General features: G+C 48.5%; 1 protein-coding gene across 3 annotated transcripts in view; it reads right to left on the bottom strand.

Moving 5' to 3' along the window:
- Positions 1–527: 527 nt before the first annotated feature.
- LOC135391785 (baculoviral IAP repeat-containing protein 7-A-like) overlaps positions 528–14,946 on the bottom strand; it is a 29,462-nt gene continuing 15,043 nt past the window's right edge. The window contains exons 6-16 of one of the 3 annotated variants that reach the window (XM_064622230.1): positions 14,728–14,939; positions 14,629–14,657; positions 14,485–14,543; positions 14,048–14,142; positions 12,371–12,477; positions 11,023–11,148; positions 4,959–5,024; positions 3,636–3,905; positions 2,662–2,840; positions 1,812–2,055; positions 528–795 (exon numbers count right to left, since the gene is read on the bottom strand). In XM_064622230.1, coding sequence (XP_064478300.1) covers positions 623–795; positions 1,812–2,055; positions 2,662–2,840; positions 3,636–3,905; positions 4,959–5,024; positions 11,023–11,148; positions 12,371–12,477; positions 14,048–14,142; positions 14,485–14,543; positions 14,629–14,657; positions 14,728–14,939 — 1,560 coding nt within the window. In that variant the 3' untranslated portion in view covers positions 528–622. Of the gene's footprint in view, positions 796–1,811; positions 2,069–2,661; positions 2,841–3,635; positions 3,906–4,958; positions 5,025–11,022; positions 11,149–12,370; positions 12,478–14,047; positions 14,143–14,484; positions 14,544–14,628; positions 14,658–14,727; positions 14,940–14,946 lie in introns of those variants that run through there. The other 2 variants (XM_064622231.1, XM_064622232.1) reach the window with 2 other exon arrangements.

The raw sequence follows: 14,946 nt of genomic DNA, 5'->3' as shown, positions 1-14,946 counted from the left end.
TCTGATATGTCAGAATGACACATCAGTGACGCGGCTATGATTAATCAGAAGCACACGAAGAAGTAACACACAATGATGACAAAGGACTAACGAAATAACGGATGTAACGGAGCCTTGTGTTGGACCGTTGAACCGCGTTGAAGAGACAGACTACTGCGATTAGTGTTCCTAGACTGTCCAGCAAAAACGTAACTACGTAAACTTTGTAGTGAACATACCAGCCTTCACTTCCATCACTTCAACCTTTGTTTTGTTTCTTATGTTTCTTCACAACTCGGAACTTGGTCCGCAGACACAATATCGTAACGCACACTGATCCGAAACTCTCGTACTGAATGACTTAATGTGCGGCTTGAACGAGAATACACTGACTTTTAAGCATTACCTTTTATAGAGGTTACCTTGGAAAGAAGCAAGAAAAACAAGCGAAGGAAATTCAAACGCGGAATTAGTTTAGAAGTTACAACGTTCCTATAAAGGGTACATTTATAAGCTACGACGATTGGATTTCCATTGATTTCCATTGATTGAGAATTGATTGGTTTATTGATCGACTCTTTGTCAACAGGTTGCATACGTCTCTTGACAGGTGCCCGTCGCCATTTTCTTTAATGTACCCTCTTCAGGCCAAGAAGACATCCCGTCTGCTCGTAATTGGACGGGTACAGGAGGGACAAACGGTGGAATGCGATGCACATCCTCTGCAGGCTACAAGGTGATTGCAGGGAAAGAAAATGGTGTGCCGGCCTTCCGTTCCGCACACAACGCACATGCTGAGATCACCGCTATCAGCTTCTGCAAGGATAATGAGAAAACAAATATAAATCCTGACTGTAAAGCACAAAGTGTCCACACGAAACAAGTTAACTGCTACAGGACAACTGCGCCAACTAATCTCAAGATGCCTGTGATTGGCTTAGACGGCCGCATAAGGCCTTCGAGTCCCAACGTAGTGCGCTCGGATGCTTTACGATGTTGCTTGTGCACTGAGCATGTTGCGAGAGAACTCGTCGCAGAGACGACGTACTTAGAGCATATTGGCGCGCTTTTAGAGCATGCACGTAAATCGTTCACGAGTCTACAATCGTAAAGCGTACACGTAATCAGCTTCCCTGTCGACCTGGCGTCCGTCATCTGCCCTTGTCTAAGCAGCGTAGAATAAACTTGCCTAGGTAATTGGCAGAGTCCTGTTTTCTCTTCTGTATGGTGGACAGAAGAAGTATTATGTGGAGCTTTTTACGTCATATGGCTGTGGCTGGCTTCCATGCATAACACAGTTGAAGTCACGAGCCACTGATAATGACGCTAGACCACTTCTGAGTACGGAGCGACCGTTACGGTAGAAAGGCATAGGTTGTGTTCGTTTATTAACCTCGCGCGAACGGCGGGTCAGGGCCGTTACGTATGGGGTCATCGTACGTCATCGACTCCAGCGACCAACGTGGAGAGGAGAGTCGCTGGGGGTCGGCTCCCGAGCACTTCTATAGTGTGCAGTCATTTAATTTTAGAACGGAAGTCACTGCCACGAGCGCCACGAGAGCCGCGCCCCGGCATTTCTTGCCCACAAGGAGTTAACTCTCTCGACTCACGAGATGCTCGATTCCAATACACGAAAGCACCCATAAACAACTAGTGTACTGCATGTAGGAAGGGAGTTGCCTCAGGACAGAAGAACTCCCTTCCTACATCTCTACCGTTTCGCTGGATTTCTACCCATCTAGTGTACTGCATGGCGTTTAAACAAACTGATTCTTAACAGTCTGCTGTTCATGACGTCGCACTCACATCCCAGAAGTTGTCATGGTACTCACTTGGAAGTTCCAGTGTTCTCACATTCTTTGGCAGGGAGATGACATCTGCTAGTGCTCTGCGAACGTCCTGTTCATCCAAGACGTCAATCAATCCAGTGCTGTTTAACCTTGTTCGAATCGCCAAGTCCATGAGGACATCGTCAATGCCTTGGGAAAGTAGACGGCGAACGACATATGCTGACATCAGATGGCGCAGCATCATTTCGGTTAGCCCGTCAGACTTCCTCATTTCTGCTTCATGTTGCTGTAAGAAGAATCTTCAGTGGTTGCGGTAAGAAGAAGTCCCTCAAAACATATCCGAACAGTGTAACGGAAGGAGACGCGTGAAAGCAAGGAATCAAGGATGGGGACGTTGTTCTTACTGTTATATGGCTACCAGAGTTCATACATAAGTGGAATAATTTGACGGTACTACATCATGTCGATTCCTGCATACGTAACGAACGGTCGAGAAAAACGACTTTGTGTGCCAAACTCAGTTAGTCGGTTTGATATTCTGACAGCGCCAGCGACGAAAGATGACACAGGACAAAGCGCTTTGTCTTATTCCGCCTTGCGCACCTCCGTCTGGCTGGCATTTCCTTTCTTTTTTCTTAATAAACATATCCCCCCCCCCCGTTGGCGCCTGCACAATAAGCATAGTTCATATGAACATATTCAAATTGCTTTCATTTGACACAGAAGCGATTTTCCATCGCTGGCTCAAACGCACCGGCGGGAATTCACACAGGTACATACCTCTATGAATGCACAAGCACAACTCTCTGGCTCTCAGATACAATGTGGTAGTGAGTTGTACTTTGAATGAATTATTCGTCACCAGATTGTGATATGCTTTAATGTAACGTACTTCCGCAATCAGATTTCGGTGCGTCTGCGTAACGTCGTTGATGGCCAGGTCACCAAGCTGAAGTTCGACGTAGGGGCACTCTGGGAACCATCTGGCATGTTCCACCAATGGGTCATCGTCAACATCCCAACTACAAACGCTGTTTCCACACTGAAAACACGTCGTACGGTCGTCAGTCCCTGCAGGAAAATCGCTACGGTTAGCAACCATTGTCAACAGGATACGCTTTTTCTGTAATCCAATCGAGCGAAGCTGTTGTCCTCTTTCTTTTTTTTTATATAGTAAAAAGCAGAAATAGTATTCAATCAGTTAGGCAGGCGAAGTTGAACGCATTCTGAAAGCTTATTAGGGGGCATGGAGGGAATAGCTTCAGGACGAGAGCCTCGACGAGAGCCAGGGCGAGAGCGCCTCTCGTCCTGAGGCTATTCCTTTCATACTTCCCTACCGGCTCGCTGGATCTACCCATCTAGTACGTCTATTAGGGACTATGTTTTTTACTGGGGCGGGGGGGGGGGGGTGAAATAGCTTGCCGCTGTTGACTCCACTCAAGCGCGCAGCGTCACGACTATAGCAAAAAAAAAAAGAAAAAAAAGAGAGAGAAGACAGTTGACGAGTTCAAAGTGAGGCATAGGCACGATGAACGATACGTGTTTTTTACCAGAAAGACAAGAAAAGAGAAGTGGTCAGCCATTCTGATGCCAGCTTGATATTTTAAAAAAATCAAATACACGACAAACTTCGTACGATTGGAGCAAACAGCCAGATCAGCACATGCAAAACATTGCACGATAAGGCACTGTCAGAGGGTGGACGCAAGGCCCGAATCTTGTAAGAAGCGGAACGGGCTGTGGTGACAGTTAACTGGGCGGGCCAATGGTCGGGACAATGGAGGGGGTGGACATGACATTGCACTGTTCCAGGCATGTTCCCCGAGGGTGATGGAAGAGGTTAGTCGACAGAAATAAGATTGTTACCTGTGTAGAAAAAGCCCGCCTTCGCCATTTTTTGCGTATTTCCCTTTGCAGTAGCTGGGTAGCCTTGAAAAGATGCCTCTCTGTCTGCCAACGTTGCGTACCGGCGGTGTGCTGGTTCCTTCTGTGGTATAATGTGCCTCTCGGTCTGGTATGTCGCTCCGTTAGCTTCTTGGCGCTGGACGGTTCCCGGGTTCTGGGGCCTAGCTACGTCTGCTGTTCGTTCGGGCAGCACTGGCGGCATCACGGTCACATGATCTGTCGTGACGGATGCTGCAGAGAAGGGGGAGGATAGGTGAGCGTATGAACTATGAGAACTGTAGCAAAAATTCAACCAAATTGATTATAGGTACCACTGATGTCTGGACATTGTGTTCTATATCTGTTATGCCTTGTTTCCACTTGATGACCCTCGGCTCTACGACCGAAGGCAGAAGGCAATACTATATCCGTCGTTGTGAGAATACAAGCACATAACTATAAAGAAACGACATGCCGAACTTTCTTCACGGCGTTCGCGAAAGCTCGCGATGTCAATGTCCATTTGACCAAAGAGATGATGAGTCTGCTATACAGTCTTCGCCTTCGCACTGCTGCTGCTTCGTGCTGGAACAGCGAGGGGATATACAGCGGCCGCATGTTAAGCATGTTACATGCTCGAAGGTTGCACTTCTGTGCGCCTTTTCATTTTTTCTCGTTTTGTGTTTATTCTTTTTTTTTTCGTTTGTCCACCACCCTTCTCACTAGGATGAACGTTACATATTCCATTTGGTACACATGCTGTTTGAACAAACGCAGACTCTGCTTGAAAGCTTTTAACACATCAAATTAATTCGATCTCTATCATTCCCCGTGGTATTTATTTTTCTATTATTTTCTTTCCATTTCTTTTTCTTTTTTTACTAGGGACAAAAGTTAGGCACTGGTGCTTGATACCATAATCTGATTCGGGCAGTAAGGCGGTATAGATGATGATAGTCGTGTTTTTCCTCGGGGCCCCATGTCCGAGGGTCGTTTATCTTGCCTGCTCGAGTCCACTGGGGTTGCTTTCTAAAGAAAGCTTCGTAAGGAAGACGTATTGTACTGTGTAAACCTTGTACTGGCAACAGGGTAGAGCAGAGCTTGTAGGAGATAGTGCGATAGCGTTCGTTATACGTTGAGGCTACCGTATCTCTCTCTCATGACCGCTCAGTTGTAATGTCCCTCTTCGCCACCTTCGTTTCTATATGCTACGAGAGTTCAATATTTTCTCCTAAACGTCTTTGGCACTACGAGTCCACGCACACTATTCTCTTCGTGAACGTAACACCTCGAAATTGGCCTTACCTCGAGGGCAACTTCCCATAGGCCTTATGTTATCAGATAGTCCCAAACGTGCGGACGACGTATGCCCTGAAATTGATGGGAAGAGATTGATGATTCAGTTTGGCTTGATTGATACCCTAAAAAAAATAAAAATAGATTCCTGACACCATTGTAGCACCCGAATTTCTGACATGATTTAATGAGTTGTGGTCTCCCTTAATTGACCTCGGTTTCAAATTTAGTCTTTCTCCTTCGTGTATGTTCATATGATTGGCTCAGTTTCTGAACAGTCACCTATAGAGTTCGACGACCTATCGACCTACGACGATAAGCAGCAACGACGATAACCGTTGTGAAGTGGAACAGCCCTTAGGCTTTTTCAGAGCCTTTGAAAAAAGAAATCTAACCGTCACGGACCTCCCGCCGTAATCTGGACGGGAGGTCCAACGTCTCTATGACACTTACCACAGGTCAACAGGTCCCCGTCAGCCCTGCCAAACGACAACGGGTAGGGAGCACTTCCTCTAGTGATCCCAACAATCCACAGATCGTGAATGTTCCCGATAACACCATGGACACTTCGGTACCGCAAGCTCCTCAGCAGACAGATGAGATGAACGATGGCAACCTTGCCACTTCTCTTCATGACCCGTTCACCACTGTCACCTACAGGAAGAACCGTGCCGGCGGTATTCCCATACTGTTTCGACCAGCAACTAGTGACTACTCCTTCTGGAAGGTGCATCCTAATGCGGTCGCTAGTGAGGTACGCCTGCTAGCCCAACAACAGGTTATGCACCACCGTTTCCACCGAGATGGTTCTCTCTTCGTCTCCGTACGGTCCGAAGCAGCTACCCGCAACCTTTTGTCTGCTAAGTGCTTAGCTGGGATTCCGGTGATACCATCAATACCCCAATCGTACGCCAGAAATATGGGGAAGATATATGATGTTCCAAGAGAGTATTCGAACGACCTCGTGCTCTACCTTAAAGACGCAGGGGTTTTATCTGCACAGCGACAGGTTCGGCATTCCATAGCAGAAGATGGCAGTGATGTGTTTACCCCGTTACGGAGCGTTACCTTGACTTTTGAACCTACAATCCGTCTTCCCCACCGAATTGCCCTTGGGTTTCAGACCTTCACAGTCCAAGAGCACATAGAAGGCCCCCTACAGTGTTATAACTGCCAACGATTTGGTCATATTGCACGAAATTGCCGAGGTTCTACACGGTGTGGCATCTGTACGGGCCTCAACGGAGATCAGACTGCAACAATAAAAGAGAGCCAAAGTGTGCTAACTGCAAATCCAGCCATCCCGCATCATTTTCTTTATGTCCTGTCAAGACCGCCGCCACCAAAAGGCACCAAGACCGGACCCTACGACTTCCGTCTGACGCTCCTACGGATGGCAGTGCCACACTCCCGTCTCGTACAAATGCACAAGAATTTCCTGCACTACCCCCTCGATCTGCACCAGATGCACGAGGGTCGCTGAACACAGTCGCGGCTAAGCCTATCACAAGCAGTCACCCACCGCCTCCTCGTCCATCAAGGCAGATTACAAACACTTACGCCAGTGTGACTGAACCAGCAGGCACGAGGAGACAGTTACCCTCATCAGCCTCTGAAGATATGCCTTCTCTGGGACTCTTCTCAGCGGTACTCGCTGCCCTTAAGGCAATTGTCTCTGCTTTTCCTGGTGCGTCGCAACTGCCCGAGGTTCAAGCGCTTCTGGCACTGGAGGCATTATCTTCGCATCAGCATGACGGCATTGTATAGAAAGGCCATGGCAATGCAGTGGAATCCTCGAAGCCTGCGTAACAAGCTCCCTGATTTTAAATTACATCTACAACAGTACAAGTTCCCTTTCATAGCTATATGCGAACACGGCATGGATTGTACACATCGCGTTAATGAATACACAATCTATCGATCTCATCAATCCCCTGAGAGCAGAACAGCGCTATACGTTCACAATGACCTCGTTGCTGCACCCATCGGGTCAGTTTGTCATCGCTCTTATGATTACGTCACCTGCAGGATCCGCCTTGGCCCCATGCTGTTAACGGTCGTCAGTATCTATATCCGTCCCGCAGTACAGGTCCCGTGGAGTGACCTCGAACGCTTACTTGGTTCTCTAGAAGCCCCGGCGCTTGTGCTGGGTGACTTCAATGCACATCACTCGGCCTGGGGAAGCCGAAGGACGGACGGTAGGGGAAGGAGGTAGTTGGAGGCAATGGAGAATAATAACATGTGCCTGCTGAAGAACCGCGAGCCCACTTACATGCGATCCCCAACGTCACTTGATGTATTGGACCTCTCGTGGTGCTCAGCCGACATAATTCGCCACTTATCGTGCGCTACGGACGCCGACACTAGAGGTAGCGATCATTTTTCGCACGAGAGACTGCCCCTCTCAGCCACTACTGGACTGATTTCTTTCACAAACTGGAGACTTTTTCGTGCGGGCCACAGAACATCTGTGCACACCGGTATGTCCCCACAGGCTCTCTCTCAAGCAATTACCCGCGGTATTCAGGACGCGGTGGTCATGTCTAAAAGGGTGACAGGCCATGTCGGTCATTCCCCAGCAATTAACCACCTTAGAGCATTACGTCGCCGAGCAGAAAGAACGGCTCGTCGGACAGGGCAACTTACGGACATTGTGGAATACCGCCGGATGAAAGCTAAAGTAACACGAGAACTTAAGAAAGAGGACAGGAAGCGTTGGCGTAAGTTTTGCAACCACCTTTCACCGTTTGATCCGGCCACGAAGATCTGGCGGACAATCCGATCTGTGAAGGAGGTGCCCCCTCAAAAGAATCCTCTCGCGGCCTTGGCTATCGTTAAGGGTGTAGACGAAAACACGCTTGCGACGGACTTCTGTGTGGTACTAACGACTCCGGCGGCTGCCTCGACCACGCCACTACACCGCAGTTTTGTATGCAGTTTGGCGGCTGAACTTCACCAAGACTGGCCCCGTCCCCCGGAAGTTATGGACCACGACTTCACACTAATCGAGCTAAAGGCAGCGTTGAATCTTGTGAACGGCGGCTCGTCCCCTGGACCCGATAAAATCACCTATGCCGGCCTACGAGACCTTGACGGGCGGTCACTCCAAGCCCTCCTTCATGTGTATAATACGTCTTGGCAACAAGGATTTTTACCACATACATGGAAGGAGGCATTGGTTGTTCCCATCCTGAAACCAGGCAAGCCCCCGAATGCCCTATCCTCCTTTCTCCCGGTGAGCCTGACAAGCTGTATGGAGAAACTGATGGAGAGAATGGTTTTGCATCGCCTCGATTGGTGGCTGGAAAAACAACGTGCGTTCCCTCATGAAATGGCTGGATTTCGTCGCCACCGAAGCTCCATGGATCCAGTCTCGCAGTCCCTACAGTTCAACATGCTCGTGCCCATCGACGGATCGTCCGATCGGTTTTCCTCGACATCAAGCGCGCATGTGATACCGTCTCGCACATTTGTGTGCTGCACGCTTTGCGCTCGTTTGGAGTATCCGGTCGGCTCTTCATCTGGCTCCAAGACTTCCTTACGGACCGAACTGTCGCTGTCCGTACGTCCCAAGGCCAAAGCCCTCAGCATCCTGTTCCTCAAGGAGTCCCCCAAGGAAGCATTCTCAGCCCGACACTCTTTAACGTGGTGATGGCCGACAATCAGTAATTCCTCGCAAAGTGTCGTTTTCCGCGTATACAGATGACGTCGCCCTTTGGACAGTAGGAAAATCACGCCAGCTCGCTTTAAAAAATATCCATACGTACCTCACGCACCTCGGGATGGACCTTTCACCCGAAAAGTGTGTCGAGCTCCCTTTCACGCGAAAAGCTATGGCCAATTTCCCTCTTTGGCTTGGTACAAAGAAGCTTGAACCGGTACGCTTTCACCGCTTCCTTGGCGTGGTAATCGACTCGGATTTGCGCTGGGCTCGGCACATTAAACACCTTGAAACTAAAGTGCAGCGATGGCTCCCCGCAATTCAACATCTTCCTGGCTCAGGATGGGGCTGTGATCAGCGTTCCCTGCTCGCGGTTCACGCGGCATTGGTGAGGGCGACTGTGCTTTACAGCCTTCCTATTCTGCACAGGATATCAACAACTTCATTCAATACACTTCGGTCCCTATTTGCTCGAAGCCTTCGTCGATGCCTCGGAGTTCCAAGAATGGCTGAAACACGGCAAGTACTTGCTGAAGCTGGTGAGCTCCCGATTGAAGTTCTCCGTGAACGGGAGACGGCTCGGCACTACCTCCGTTTGCGTGCTCACATTCCCCCCACCCGCTCCTCAGGAAAATTCGATACCGCCCTGAAAGCGACTTCTATCGAGTAGCGCAGAGGACACGCCAGACTCTCACTGGCTTCATAACTAAGGACACTATACTGCCGGAAGGCCCCTGGTCTCTACCGGTACCGCCCACTTTTGTACGCCTCCCAAACCTTCTGGAAAGAAGAGATCAGGTCCCCCCTCAAGTCCTCCGAGCCCATTTTCATTCTCAGGTAGACGAGAAGTTTTCTACGTTTACGGCAGCATATACCGATGGCGCATCCCGAAACAACAAGTCCGCCTCAGCGTTCGTCATACCATCCGAAGGCGTAGTGCACGGAAGACGCCTTTCACATCCAACCTCCTCCACAGCTGCGGAGCTCTATGCCATCCTTTTCTTTCTACGACACATCGCTGATTTTACACCCCGGGAATGGGCAGTCTTTACAGACTCCAAGTCTGCACTTCAAGCAATTGAAAATTCCGGCATACGAGGCCCATCCGCAGCCCTCGTCACAGATGTGTTAATGGCTTACCACACTATCTACGCCGCAGGCCACAGGCTAGTTCTCCAGTGGGTTCCAGCCCATTGTGGTGTCGTGGGGAACGAGCAGGCCGACAGCGCCGCAGAAGCAGCACTCTCGTATCGGAAACGGACCCGTATTGTTCTGCTGAGAGGAGACCGCCGTTCAATTCTGCGACGCCTAGTGACACCCCTGGCTTCCCGCCAACGGACAACCGACATTCTTCCCCCCTCTATGTTGAGCAGAGTTGATCCAACGCTCGCTTTCCGCATGCCACGAAACACCTCTCGTCAAGATGCTGCATTAATCCACCGAATGCGCCTCGATGTGGCCTTTACAGCTCAGTGGCGTTACCGCTTGAGACAGTTGACTCTCCCACCTGCTGCCACTGTGGTGCTCTTGAGGATCTGGAGCATATTCTTCTTCATTGCCCTCACTACGAACCTTCCCGAACCACACTCTCCGAGTCTCTTCGTCAGCTGGACTCCCGCGCTTTCTCCCTATCGAAATTGCTTGGTCCATGGTCCAATCCAGCCCAGCAACGCTCTGCGCTCAAAGCTCTTCTGACATTTCTGGACACCATCGGACTTCGATCGTTATTGTGAAGGGGCTCGTTATTTTATTCCCCCATTCCAACAAGCAACGGGGTAGAGTATCGCCTGTGGCGATGAAACTCCCCACTCTCCAGGGTCACAAATAAAGTTGTTGTTATTGTTCGAGGAGGGCCACACATGATAGCTCCTAAAAGTACATGAAGGTCATGTTTATTACGACTTCAGCGATTGATTTTCTCTTCACCTGTCAAGCACATGTCACACCTGTCGATGGCTACAGGAACGACGGGAGAATTTGATACCAGCTGGTATCAAGCAATCGAAGTTCCAGCAACACATGCTGCGAAATACGTGTTCAGGTTGTCTAGACGCAGCGTTGGATTAACAAATAAGTATTTTGACCGTGGAGGCTGCATTTCTTTGTGAAGCCCATGTGAAGTTTCCACATCAGTGTATATCACGTATGAGAGGATACACCACGACAGCACAATGTACCTGTGCCTTTGATACGGAACCATTCTTGTCTAAATAAGAGAGAGAGAGAGACACGCACGCACGCACACAAACAGAAAGGCAGACAGAGGTTAGATATGAATGAAGTAGCCGATTCACCGCCGTTGTGGCGCTATACTGAACATGATATGTAATACTATCTTACGTAAACAGCGTTTTGATTACGTACATCGTGATTTGTTTACTTAGTAGTGTTTAAACGGCAAAGTGTACTCACTTAGCATCCAAAGGATGTATTCGCAGCTTGGATGCCATCTGATGTGTTCCTTAGCTGGATCGTCGGTAGGTTCCCAGTGCGAGAGTGGACCTCCACAGTGGAAGCAGATCGTTTTATCGCCTTCCCCTGGAAAGACGCAAAAAAGTAACGTCATTTTAAGATTGGGGGAATCCTAGATTCAAGGGGAACGTGCTCCCTTCGTTTACCGGTGACACCCACAGAGTTACGTATACCTCACTGAACAGTTGCAGTTTAGTGAAGTTGCGGCTTGTGTGTGTGTTTTTAAATTCCGTGTTAGCGCCGCGACGCAACTATGGCTAGACCGACGTACAGGCATGGGCAGATGGAGAGAGGACGGCAGAAAGGAGGGGAGACAGGGGGAGTAAGTACGCATCCTGGGACTACTTCAGGGGCAGCTGTGCAAACATTCGTCTGGAAATTGCGCTTTGAAACCCCAAGAAAACCCCAGACAGCGCAGTCGGTATCGTACGGAATCGTACTAGCGTCATCCTAACCAGTGTGTCATGGGAGCTGGTGGCTTGTGCTGTGTTTGTCCTTTCCTATGTTCCAACCTCATAACAATTACTTTCCATCATGTTTACCTCACTGATTCTCTTTCGGGACCTAAGAAGGAGTGCGAGGCATTCTGGAGCTCGTGCAATTCAAATACCTCCCTCGTTAGCTCTCCATTGCTGTTTTGCCTCGATGCATCATATTTGTCGTACAACGCGGCAACGTCAAGGGCGAAAAGTTTATGGAGGCGAATTTCGCAACTACTTTAGGAGCCATAACGCTGCTCAGAAAGTGGAAGCGCAAAATAAAAGGAAAAAACAAAAAAACGAAAAAAAACTGGAGTTGGAATTGGACGGACTAAAAATAATACGGAGAGGTTGAACTTGTCACCTGACAAGTTCTGCTACTCTAAGAAAAAAAAAAAACTCTTGTAATCTAACCACTTGGTTTCACTGTGTAGTTAGAGGCAGATGCAGTTATCAGCTAGGTCAGCTAGTTAGTTTAGCTAGTTCCCTTGTTGCAATTGGAACGGTATTCAAGGCACTACGTAGTGCAACCATCATGAGGAAGGTTAAGATGAAACGAGTCTACATTGACTATCCCTTGATAAAAGGCAAATTTCATTACAGAAAACGACTGTACCGGACTGAACCGGCTCCAGTAGCGCAAGAGTTATGCGGGTCGCACAACGCGCCGATCATGACAGAGATTATGAAAAATAAAAAAAAATAAAAAATAAAACAAAAACAACGACTATCCCTTAATCAAAATAAATAAGCAAACGAAAATAAATAACGGCTACAAATCGGTTAGAGAGTACCCGGTGTGGGCTTACCTGCGTAAAACAGCCCAACGTTAGCCATACTTCGAGGATTCAGGAGCTCCGTGGGAGTGTGCGGGAAGTGGTCGAATGTAGGCAACCTCTTCGACAGGTCCGCGTACCTGCGTGAAATAATTGATCCAAATCGATACACAGTCAACCCTCAGTTTGTGAACCCTCGATTTATGAATTCCCCCGTTTTGTGAACGGTATGTCGCGCAACGAAACATTTGCCGTGTATTTTGTCTTCGTTTTATGAACCCTCGATTTCGAACAGTGAACACGTTTTGTGGGTACCCTAGCCTTTTCGACCTCGATTTAGGAACATATTACGCCCAGCCACCAAAAATAAAATAATGAAAAGATGGAATTTGGAGCGTGGTGTGTACGCACAATCCGAGGTGAGACTGTGGGCGGATACGTGGGGTTGGGGGGGGGGGGGGGACTGAAAAAGTCGATGATAGTGAGCAAAGTAAGCGTAAGAGTGCCACTATGACTAGTGGATCGCCTCGGGACCACATTCATGCTCCTATAATGTATTTAAAATATTCCAAGAGAAGAACGACGAGCGAAGTGTACAGCGGTTGACATCCCTTCTCGGGAAAGCAGACACAAATGAAGGTAGTGTGCAAAGCACTAGTACCTAGTAGTTCTGAAAGTAAACGTCTCTGGATAGTTCCGTGGTTTATAGCTCTCCTTGGTCCTTTTCTTTCCTGCACACGTCGATTTATGAACATTTTCGAGGGGAATGACTATTGTTCATAAATCAAGGGTTGACTATGCGCAGATTTTCAGAAGTTCAAAACAGCAATCGTTGGAGATTGGAATAGCGAACATGACGGGAACGTGATAACCCAAGAGACGGACACGAGCCCTTCTGTTGTTTGATCGCGTCCATATCTTGTCCAATCTTAACCAACACGCTTCTCCTCGCGTTGGAATGATGTTTGTGAACCCTATTAGCCAGGACTCCTAGGTGTGCCAATCCATCTTGTCATCCTTTTCTCATTTTGTGCGTGCACGTGTGTACACCCTGATCAGCGCTCTCAACCATGGTGGTGGTTGGTGGGGTGAGGTGATGTAGGGTTAAGCTGAGGTCAGCTTGCTCCGGAGTGGCGGCTCGGTGCACCCATAATACACTCTTAAAAATGAACTTCACCGCATAGCATGCTCGTTGCCAACCATCAACTCGACCAATATCGTTAGCTGCCCTGATTTGTAGATAACGATGTCAGTCGAGATGATGGTTGGCTAGGAGCGTGCTATGCGGTGAAGTTCATTTTTAAGAGTGTAGGGAAAAGAGGGGAGGGGCAAAGAGGAGAGAGAGATGGTAGTGGCTCATGCGAACGTGGTGTGTGCTAACTCTCTTGCTCTTGGAATTTGGGTAGACCAGCAGAACTACCCACTACAGAAAACATGTGAGCATCCCTCAGTAGTCTTCATAGGGATGATCACTGTACCACGGTAACCGCCAGAATTACTGGCGAAGTCACCCTATGGCTGGCTACCATCAAATCTGATTAGGAAAAAGCAGCACAGGCCTCCGCTACATGGGGTGACCTGCTTTCACTGCGAACGACGCACGCGTGGATAACTCAATCGATCTCTTAGACGATCTTCTACCCTTGGAATTATGTGCCTTGTGTTGTGTTTAACATATCATAACATTTTCCAACATTACTATATACTTACTCGGGGTACCTGGAGCGGTTTAAATATCCGAAGCAACCAATCGGATCTGCTGATTCGGACGGTTGGGAACGCTGGCGGCTGGGCCTTCGCTGGTCCTGCGTTATGAGAGACATAATTTAGACTGAGCGTATGTTCGGCGATAAATATATGTTTTTCGTCTACATATGTGTAGTAAAGCAGCTCTAAATAGCATAGGCTAAAGGTGTGGCATCCCCCCACAATGTATGAACGTAAATTTTCGGTCGCGCTCTGCACTTCCGTAATGGTTGTCCATGACAATAATGTACCAGGAATGTGACGGGAGGATACCATTGAGGATCACGAGGTTCGAAGTGAATGCGTTCATTTCTTCCCTGCATCTTTCAGTGTAACGCCGATAGTAATGGTACACATTACATGTCACGAACTATGACGTGAAAAAATGCGTCATGACTTACCTCAGGTTGTAACATATCCGGGACATGCCTGGCACATACCGTGGACATGTCCAACGTGCCTGCGAGCAAAAAAATAATCACGTTATTCATACACACGTTATGCCAGGAGTATTCTAATGAAGGCGGGTAATGTCCTTGACTTACGATCTGAGCATTGCTTGTCACGTGCTATTCTGTAACAATGAATCCGAGTTCAGTATCGTAACAGGGGTGTGCGGGCCAGCACAAGCAGTGTACACTTACGTTCTCCAATCAATCTCCAGTCTGAAGTCGCAAAGCTCAGAGAGTTTCTCCTCGATGTCACCTTTGGAAGCATCCTCTCCCAGCAAAGATGCTGCGAGGTACAGGACTTGTACTTTAATTCCTGAAGCCTCATAAAAACGGATGTCTTCACTGCCAAAGCGAGCGTCCACTAGCGCCTTCACAAAAGTCTCTGTACGTCCGCGTTCTGCAAGCTAAATA

The sequence above is a fragment of the Ornithodoros turicata genome, chromosome 4 (assembly GCF_037126465.1).
Source record: "Ornithodoros turicata isolate Travis chromosome 4, ASM3712646v1, whole genome shotgun sequence".
Lineage (NCBI taxonomy): Eukaryota > Metazoa > Arthropoda > Arachnida > Ixodida > Argasidae > Ornithodoros > Ornithodoros turicata.
Note: the sequence above shows the minus strand (reverse complement) of the source record. Positions and strands in the feature narration are given on the sequence as shown.